This window comes from Silurus meridionalis, chromosome 22 (assembly GCF_014805685.1).
Source record: "Silurus meridionalis isolate SWU-2019-XX chromosome 22, ASM1480568v1, whole genome shotgun sequence".
Lineage (NCBI taxonomy): Eukaryota > Metazoa > Chordata > Actinopteri > Siluriformes > Siluridae > Silurus > Silurus meridionalis.
In genome coordinates this window covers 15,655,732-15,666,376 of record NC_060905.1, presented here as the reverse complement: position 1 = coordinate 15,666,376, position 10,645 = coordinate 15,655,732, and the positions used below count along the sequence as shown (strand labels likewise).

Genomic DNA, 10,645 nt, shown 5'->3' with positions numbered 1-10,645 from the left:
CACGTGGCCCAGAAGAATCATGGCAGCTGTCTGGCATAGCAACATCTGATTCGCTCTTTGCAACATTGAACAGTTTACTGTTGTTTCGCTGCTTGTTGATTTTAATAACTGACCCTTTAGTTGCTTCGAGATGCAGAAAATTAAGTCTTTAATGTCTCGACAGGTGAGTTATTATAACGTCTTGATATTTTTCTCTTAATTTTTTATTTTATTTGTTTAAATGGCAGAGACGGGAGAAATCCGGAAGTGCAGTCAGCAAAGTGGCAGTATAATGAAGCCGTGTTCCAGCTAAAAACCCTGGATGGCAAAATAATCATAAATAATGTTTATAGATTTAGCTTCATCTTCATCTTTATACATAAGGAAATCTAAGTTATATGATAAACCGGACGACCAGGGGTGTTGATGTCGCACATTTGTGACGTAATTACCATTGCCAAACAAATCTCCCTGCTGCCAAGATCACCATCTCATTCATTCAGAATAATCCTCCGGTCTTTAAGGTATTTAAAATTTTATATAGATTTGCTGCTTTATGATTAGATTCAGAGCTTCTCTTGGGACTTGTTTATCAGCTGCACAGCAGTACAGGCCAAGCCAGGCTTTAATTTTCAATTCATTTTTATGAGCGAATTTAACAATGCACAATGTCTCCAAGCAGCTGTACAGAGATATAACGGTTGTAGAGTCGCATAAGAATGTATACGTTTAGTACCTGGAGGTTTGTTCCTCATCATTTTAATTGTATCTCAAATTAGCAAAGCAGTTTTCACTATGGGGGGAAAAAAACCTGAGATGGCATGAGGAAGAAACCTTTTGAGGAACCACCGAATGTCCATTTGTTACAGTTCAATCACACCTGGTTGTATAAGTTCTTAAATGCAGAACTCTTCATGCAAACCTGTGTCATCGTAGTAGACTTTAGATATTCCAGTCCAAATCCGTTCTCAAAGTTATTGAGTTGCTCAGGAACTTCACTGATCTTTAGACGTGTGCGTGTGGAACCATGCCGACATGCACAAAACTGGTCTCCGTCCAGGAAGAACATATTTTCAAGAATGTCATATCTCTGATCATAATATGAATGCGATGCCAACCTGCATTGAGTTCATCTTAAACCTGTGTGCTCTTCTAAAGGGTGGAGAATCTCAGGGACTGCTCTTTCCTCTTCGCAGGATTTATACATAAATGATTTGTTCGTTCTGAACAAGTCTTCAATATGACTCGTCTCAAAGAGCGATTCGTTCATTTTCTACCGGTTGGCGTACGAGCAAAGTGTCGCAGAATCCCAGTAGGTTATGTAGAAGAAGCATAATTGAGTAGTTCACCCCTCGACTCTTTTATCACGTGACCCCTGTAAATGCTTTGCAGCACGTAACACAGGAAACAGAACTGAGTAGTTCGTCTCATGAGCCATTTGGGGTGAGTCGTTCATCTTCTTTTGTCGAGTGACTCCCATCGATGCTAAGAAGGAACGAAATTAAAGGAACAAAGTCACCTTCAAAATGACTCAACAAAAGATTAAAAGAACCAAATTGCTCAAATGTGATCTTCCGATCGCCAATATACATTCGTCTGATCCGTCAGGGTTCCATCCAATGACCAAATCTAAGAGGTTCACTCCAATCCAGGTAAAACATATTTTCATGGAGCTCACTTTGTGCACAGGGACATTGACATGCTGGAACAGGTTTGGGTTTCCGAGTTGAAGTGAACGTAAAGTTTTATTATACCGCATCCAGAGGCGTCCTGTACAATTGTGTGCCTCCAGCTTTGTTGTAACAGTTTGGAGAAGAACCGCATATTGCAGGAAAGATCAGGTGTCCAAATACTTTTGTATAATGTGTATAATTGCATTTCCTCTTTTAATGAATTAACTTTCTTCCATTTTTATTCCTCAACAGGGCTTGAAAAGCCCTCAAGAGAGTATGGCAGATATGAGTCCTGTGGAGAGCTTCAGGGTCCCAAGCAAGGTGAGTTTGTATAAACTTCATGCATGTGATGTGTAGAATCGAGAGAAAAGGTTTATTCGGCACTTTGAATAAGCAGACGCTGGTCATGAGCTGGAATCACTTGCAAAAGCCTGTACTTTTTTTCAAAATGCTTAGTTTTTCTGTCAAAAAATATGTACCGTATTTTCGGGACTATAAGCCGCTACTTTTTTCCCCACGCTTTGAACCCCGCGGCTTAAACAATGAAGCGGCTAATTTATGGATTTTTCCTGGGTTTTTCCCGGTTTCACAAACTTCAAGCCAAAAAACTGAGACCCATAACATTAGACCAATGAAATTGCGGAACGGGTTCAGGTGAACCAATGAAACTCTTTATATTAAATCAGACGTGCTCCCACTGATTTAGACCACACCACATCATAAATATGGATGAGGTTCCTCTGACGTTTGACCTGCCGCTTATTCACTAACTCCAGTTGCAACAGAAATCACATAAGCACAGACAGGTTTCCAAAACTCTTGCTTTTTTATTTTTCTTGGCAACAGCGTTACGGGTTAGTCAAAGAAACTTAGAAATCAGCATCAGAAAATAATAAGGACATATTCCTCCGCCTTGCACACATGCAGTAATACCGGAAAAATGCGGCTCTGCTCTTAAAGGAGCCACAACATATTTCACCCGTTACACCGTGACACTGTCTTTCGTTAAAGCCTGTGTAAAGTTCATTAGTTTCAGTGTGGCTTATAGACAGGTGCGGCTTATTTATGTTCAAAATAAAAATCTTTGTCAAATTCAGTGGGTGCGGCTTATATATGGGAAATAGGTGATCATGTCAACAAGGTCGTCAAAATGTTTAGTCATGTTTCAGTATTCCCTGATGTAAACTACAGTTTGGATTACAATGACTGGAAACGCTTATTGTCTGTTGAGTGACTATGGTTTAACCCTAATGAATAATAATTGTTGTATAGAGGTTGGGCGGATTTTACCGATACTGATAGACGGGTTGGATCGTATTTGCCGATAACTGAATAATCAACCGATAGTTTTTAAAATGAATACCGGCTTAAACAAACACTCCATGTACAATAGTACTGAACTTGATTACAAAAAACAAACAGTACTGAAGCATGAAAATGTGCTAAATGAAATATATCATATAAATATATGAATTATATTAATAAATATTGAGGAAAGTAAATGACATGCATCCAAACTAAAACAAAAAGTAACACTCCAAATAAATAGAGTTACATCCAAAAGAAAAAAAAAGACCCTTCAAAGAAACAGTACATGGTGTCAGTGATTGGCCTCTAGAGACTGCTCTCATACTGTATAAATCAACCCGGAAAAACTATCGGTATGGACGTTTGCTGATAGTTCCAGCAATCGACTTTCGGTGCCGATTAATCTGCAAATGTCCACAAATTTCCATTTTGAATTTTTGGAAACATGCTACTGCTGCTAAATTTTTATCACCTGCAAGACGGGATAAATCCTGTAAAATATATTTTTTTACAACAAGCATAATGTCGCTGCGGCTGTTAATACCTTACACTTGAGTCTATCCTGGCAGGAGGTTTGTGATGGTCCCAATGTTGGCCTTACATGCCATAGTGGAGGTTCAGCAATAAGAGCTGTACCCAATGATTTCTGTTAAATTCCTTTTTAGAGCATGGAAGGCTGTTATATGTATAAACTTATATAGTCGATGGTTTTACAGTAAAGTGACAGGAAATAATGAGAGGAGAATTCAGAAAGCCACCGAACCAATGTTTTGAGACATTATACAGATCAGATTTGACACAAGATCCTATATTACTTCTTTTTTTTAGGTTACTTGCTCAATATGAGGCCTATGTGAAGCATTTCTGTCAGTTATTGGCCAATACACAATGCACTGGCCTTAGGATTGTGATGCAATTGAAGAAGTGGTATACAGTGGAACTTGCGGGGGTTACTTTCTAAAACGAGTTCTGAAAATCCACGAATTTTGGACGCACCCCTGCAGCCCCTACGGTACCTTAGTGAATTCATCTAGACATTGTCACTTTATAAACGTAATACTGTACAAAATTTGACCAAATACATTGTTTAAAATGTTATTCCCAACGTTCCTGAACATTCGGTCACCGTTGCGGATTCCCGACAATTTTAAAATAATCCGCAACTCGCTGTTAGTCTGGTTCCAAACGAGGTTGGAATTTTCCAAACCGTGAGTTCCGAACTGCAATTAATCAGAAGGTCGACTGTGAGTGCATTCTGCATATGATTTAGCTGGAACTACTTGGTTAGGTCATGTGTTGTGTCTCAGTCTCTGAAATATATGTATAGCTACATTATTGGACAAAAGTTTGTGGGCACCTGATTATAATATTTGTGAACATCCCATTTCACATTGTCTCCATTTGCTGTAATAATATCCCCTACTGTTCTGGGAAGATGTTCCACTAGATTTCAGTGTGCTAGTGGAGAAAGCATATCTTCATGGAGTTAGCTTTGATCACAGGGGCATATGCAGGGGCACATGCTGGAACAGGTTTGGGTCTCCTAGTTTGAATGAATTGAAAATATAATGCTACTGTATAGATATTCTATACAACTGTGTGACCAACTTGGTGGCAACATTTTGCCTCATTCAACAATGAATAAAATTTATAATTTTCGTCAAAGATGTACTTAAATATTGCGTTTGATCAATACTTTGCTGAAGCATCTTTGGCACCATTTACAGCCTCAAGTCTTTTTTGAGTATGATGCTACACCTATTTTTTTAGCAGTTTCTCCCATTCTTTTTTGCAGAACCTCTGAATCTCCATCAAGTTGAATGGGAAGCGTCAGCGCTAAGCCATTTTCAGATCTTATTTCAGAGATTTTTTACATGGAAAAAATACTATTTTTAGAGGTCAACAGATCCATGCCTATAGTTTTTCCGGGTTGCATTATACAGTTTGAGAGCAGCCTCTAAAGGCGAATCACTGATGCCACGTGCTGTTTATTTAAAATATCTTTTTTTATTTATTTTAGATTTTATTTTTATTTGGAGTAAATTTACTTTATTTATTTCATTTAGCACATTTTTATGAATCAGTACTTTTTTATTTTTTTAATAAAGTACAGTACTATTTTACATGAACTGTCATGTTTTTTTTATTTGGTATCCATTTTATCGGTTGATTTTAATCGGTTATCAGCAAGTACGATCCAACCCAGCTATTGGTCGACCTCAACTTTTTAGCTAAAATCTAAGCTAATAATGGTTATGATTATAGATGGTATTAGATTCTCTTCACTTCAGTAAAGGGCAAGGGCAGGGCGAGACTGTGAACGAATAGTATAATTATATATCGGCAGTGTAGTATTGCGCAGGTCTTATAACACAAAGCCAAGCAGCACCTCACTACTGTTCTTTTTTGTTTCAGTTTCATTCTTTGAGTTAAATGTTTGAGCAAATTATTTATATATTTCTCCCTTTTAAATTTTTTTTGGCCAATTTAATCTTTAATCTTCTTCTCGGATTGCCTCAGGCTCTATTGTAGCTTCAGCCCAGGGTTCAGGAGCGTATCTGTATCGCTTGGTATAATCATACAGGCCTTATTAATGAGCTGAAAACACTAAAATATTCAGTGCAGGTGAAATAGGCTGGAAGAGTAGGACTGTGAAACGCCGATCTGTTCGGATCTGCAAGTCTCGATACTTGTCAGATGTTCCCTGTTATTTTAAATTGGATCCATGAAAGTATTCTGACGTTATTCAGAGTGCATCTTGCAATCGTTGGACGCATGCCGTCACAGCTTTGCTGCTCATAATCCGATGTTTTGTAGGAGTTCGTAACCGTGAGACAAAAACCGGGTTCCAGCTGAAGCTCTGAGCTCTGATATTGGTTTCATATTGAAAATGAATAAGGGGATGCCTGGAGTCAACAGTGCAAAGTAATGGAGAGTGTGTTAGAGAAGTGAAGAAAAGAGTGCAGGCAGGGTGGAGTGGGTGGAGAAGAGTGATAGCAGGAGTGATCTGTGATAGAAGAGTATCTGTGAGAGTAAACGGAAAGGTTTATAGGACTGTGGTGAGACCTGCGATGTTGTATGGTTTAGAGAAAGTGGCATTGAGTAAAAGACAGGAGGTGGAGCTGGAGGTAGCAGAGCTGAAGATGTTGAGGTTTTTTATGACAGGATTAGAAACGAGTTTATTAGAGGGACAACGCTTGTAGGACGTTTTGGAGACAAGGTGAGGGAGGCGAGATTGAGATGGTTTGGACATGTGCAGAGGAGGGATATGGGGTATATCAGTAGGAGAATGCTGAGAATGGAGACATGCAGGTAGTTGGTTTAAAAGAGGCAGATGTAGAGGACAAGGGGGTGTGGAGACGGATGATTTGCTGTGATCTACTAATCTACTAATTTTAGCCCATTTATTTTTTAATGTGAAAAACTTTCTGGCATTACAGAGGGGTGATGTTCCCTGATTGTCTTAAAAAAAAAAAAAAAAAAAAGGTAGAATAGCAAGAAAAAGGCTGAATTGGGAGACACAAAGTATTGCAAAGTGCGCAATACCAAGTATGCTCATGATCATAAAGAAATCTGTTACAATACGCTCAAAACACAGGAAGCTTCTTTCTCATGCCTTGTCGTTACTGTTAAGTATTTTTGAATACTGACTGTGCTACTTTATCAGTTCCCTTTATTTGTGCTTTAGACATATATAATCTTGAAAAATGTGTAACAGTGTTAGTCTGCTGACAGTGTTGTGCAGTTCACACCCTATTCTATGTGCAGTAAAAGTGAATTAATAATAGAAATCAACCCAAAAGTAGAAACAGAATAAAGTGTTTACTTTCACTTTCCAAAACAAATGTGACTTCTTTGATTATTATCTGATAATGTGCAGTTGTGCAAGACTTAGTAATAAATGTTGTGCAAAAAAAACAGGTTCCGGTAGTGAGCTTTATAAGTGTAGGCCTCAGTCTTTGGCGTTCTCCTGGTTTAGTCCGAATCTGGTTTTGAAAAAAAGCTCCTCCTTATTTCCTTGGACTTTCCTTGGAGTGAGAACATTTTCCTGAGTGATGTGTGTTCTTCATATCGTTTTGTGTAGTTCTACTAAATTCTGCATTCCGGGTTTTGATTTCGGACCCTGAAGGCTCAGTGGTTCATATAATTGTTCGAATTAGCAAAAACAAAACAAAAACAAACAAAAAAAAGGACACTTCAAATAAACAGAACGTGGTGTCAGCGATTCGCCTCTAGAGGCCGCTCTCGTACTGTATAACGCAACAGTGCCCAAATTGACCTCACAAAATGAGACTGTAACTTTGAAAAGCAGTGTTTAATAGTATAAATAATAATAAAAGTAGATTAATTAAAAAGAAGCTGTTTTGTGAAATAATTTATCACTATATCGGTATTTTAAACATCATTATTTCATTCCTGCACTGTTTTTTTTTTTTTTTTTTTTTTTTGGCAGTTCTTCTTACTTGGCCGGCAGGTGGCACTGTAGTTCTGTGTGCACGATTTGTCTACCTAGTTTAATTCCGTAAACCTTGAATAAATAATAATTTATAAGAAAAATAATTGTATTTTAGTGTATAGTTGCTTTTCTAAAATGGCTTTGCATTTTTGCATTTTTTTTTTTTTTGATTTGCAATAACTCAGATATTCCATACAATAAACAGCATCCTTTTTAGGACCTTCTGATAAAACATGGGAGCTCTGCATTCAGCTTGGCTCTATCTATCTATCTATCTATCTATCTATCTATCTATCTATCTATCTATCTATCTATCTATCTATCTATCTATCTATCTATCTATCTATCTATCTATCTATCTATCTATCAGCACGTTGCCCCCCCCCTCCCCCCACCTCTCATCTCAACATACTTCATTATTGTTCTTTTAAATGCAACTGAACACAATCTGTAATTTTTTATTTATTTATTTGTTATTCTTTTGGACCAGCTGTGTTTAAAAGCACTCGAGTTGAACAGCATAGGCTCGGCTCTTTTCACGGACGTGACGGTGCCTTTCACGCGCAAATCAACGTTTATTCCTCTGGGCATTGAAAACAGAGAGACGTGAGATATTCACAGCCAAAAAGGCAGCGTTGTTCATCTACGAGGCTTCACGCTTGAATTTGCACCTCTGCATTCGGAAGGAAAATTGAGCGAGGCCTCGTAAACCTCTCCCTATGAGGGAAAACTTGACTCTTCCACCTTTTTTTTTTCTTTCAAACAAACAACTCGATACGAATATCATCTTATTAAATGCAGCTGGGTGTGTGTGTGTGTGTGTGTGTGTGTGGGATGGGGGTGTTTGGTGTTTGGTGATGCCATAAAGTCAATAATTTGACGGTTTTACACGTCACTGCTCTTTCTTTGCGTATTTCTCACTTTCTCTTTCGGAGCGATGACTCATTCACTCCCACATAGAAATGCATGAAACCCAAAATCTCCTTTTCTCTCCTGTACGCACGATGCAGTGAAGTCGAAAAGACTGAATCAGAATCCATTCCCCATGTGCTGTATTTTGCACGTCATGACAATTCATAATGTCATTACCCATGAAGATGTCATTACCCTGAACTAAAACTCACTCATCTGTGTGTTACTGAACTGTACAACCTGAACTCAACAAACACTCATTACTCACCTCAATCCATTCCACCACCATTTATTTATTATTTATATTTAATCACATTACACTGTTTACATGCTGTTTTTTTGCACCTCTCGCCTGCTGCTACTGCTGTTTTTGCACTGCATTGTGTTTCCTTTATAATCCAGTCCTTTATATTGCACAGTACTGTGTAATCAGTATACAGTAGCTTTATGTTGTGTGTTGTAGCACCAGGGTTCTGGAGGACCGTTGTCTCGTTTTCACCGTGTACTGCGTCAGATATATATGGTAGAAATGACGATAAAAGCTTCTTTATTTGACATAGTGTATGATGATGATATTTTAAGGCATGACACTACATGTTTGTGCTGGTATTATATTATATTATATTATATTAGGAGGTTTGAGCTCAGTGGTTAAGTCTGTGGGTTACTGAATGGAAGGTCAGGGGGGTTCAAGCCCTAGTATTGCCAAGCTGCCACTCTTGGGGTCCTTGAGCAAGGCCCTTAAAGCTCCAGGGGTGCTGTAACATGGCTGACCCTGCACTATGACCCTAGCGTCGTAACATTGCTGGGATATACAAAGAAATAATAATTTCCCTGGGAGATTAATAAAGTATTAAAAAAAAAAAAAAAGTCTGTCTATTGTAGTTTGTGTGTGTGTGTGTGTGTGTGTGTGTGTGTATGTGTGTATATGTATATGTATATGTATATATGTATATGTGTGTGTGTGTGTATGTGTGTGTGTATGTATATATATATATATATAATTTATTTATTATTATTATTTTCTAAAGCAGTTTTTAAATAAGATTCCTGCTTGGGTAAAATAAAAATAAAATATAAAAAAATTAAATAGAACAAATCAAGGGAATGCAATACACTTGATTAAATTGATTTAAACTGATCGGCGCAAATTAAATTCATTCAATTAAATTGAATTAATGAGAAAATTCAATTTGTTTTAATCAATTTAGTTTGTTTGTTAGACCTTGTTTTGGGTAATACAGATGTGTTTATAATTGTGTGTATTTAATTCTCTAAAGATATTTTCTACTTAAACGTTCTTCTCATTTCAGCATACTTTATTAAATAAAAGTTGTGCGTTTGGCAGAGCCCCTCATCCAGAATGGTTTGCAGACGGCCAGGGTTTGGATATTCTGAAAGAAAACCTTGTGATGGAAGAGTTGGGGCCGCAAATGGTTTCTGTTTAGAGAGAACAAATTTTGGATTATCAAACGTGAATAACGTGCATGTGCAAAAGTAAGACAGTAGTAGTCCATGAAGTTGAGTTCTTTATGAAAATGTGTGTGTGTGTATGCAACGTTCACGTGTGGAATATCACGCGTGTAAGGGATTTGTGTTGGCCAGTAGACCTACATCACAAAAAGTGTAACTTTATTACAATCGTTCATTGTATTATTTTTGTATTAATAACGATATACAATGACAAGACTGCTGCAAGTCACAGTTTTGATTATTTTTGTTACAAATAAGTAAATATAAAACCTTCAAACTATTTATTCACTACATCCTTTCATTACTCAGATACGAAAAAAAGCAAAATAAAAAAATATATATTTTTAACATTAACATTTGATTTGCTGATGTGCCAAGTCTCAGATCAACACCAAAATCTGCCATGATGCAACACATCCGGCAATTATTACTGTCTGTGTGGAAACATGGCAAAGTTCCGTTTGATATCCTGATAATTTACGTAATTTAAAATCCCATAATTATTTAAACATTTACATTATTTTTTGTTTTCATGCTGGATGTTTTCACTCATAATCAACATACATTTGCATAAAGCATCAATATTTGTCCAAGTTGATTAGATTATTAAAAACTTGAAAAGTATGAATTTGAAGTACATTTAGAACAGATAAAAAAGTGCGATTGACTTGCGAGTAATCACGAATTAACTCATGACAATCATGATTTACTGCAATTAAATATTTGACAACTCTAATTCATGTATATAAAACCTAATATAACATAATATTTTTCAAAATTGTTTGTTCTTTTTGAACAAGAAAAGTTGATGCTTCTTGGCTGAGACCCCAAATTTTTGAGATTG

At 37.1% G+C, this 10,645-nt stretch overlaps 1 protein-coding gene across 3 annotated transcripts in view; it reads left to right on the top strand.

Annotated features, from left to right (window-relative positions):
- Positions 1-10,645, top strand: part of vps50 (VPS50 EARP/GARPII complex subunit) — a 189,661-nt gene continuing 179,016 nt past the window's right edge. The window contains exons 1-2 of one of the 3 annotated variants that reach the window (XM_046834965.1): positions 1-163; positions 1,905-1,973. In XM_046834965.1, coding sequence (XP_046690921.1) covers positions 131-163; positions 1,905-1,973 — 102 coding nt within the window. In that variant the 5' untranslated portion in view covers positions 1-130. Of the gene's footprint in view, positions 164-393; positions 504-1,904; positions 1,974-10,645 lie in introns of those variants that run through there. The other 2 variants (XM_046834968.1, XM_046834967.1) reach the window with 2 other exon arrangements.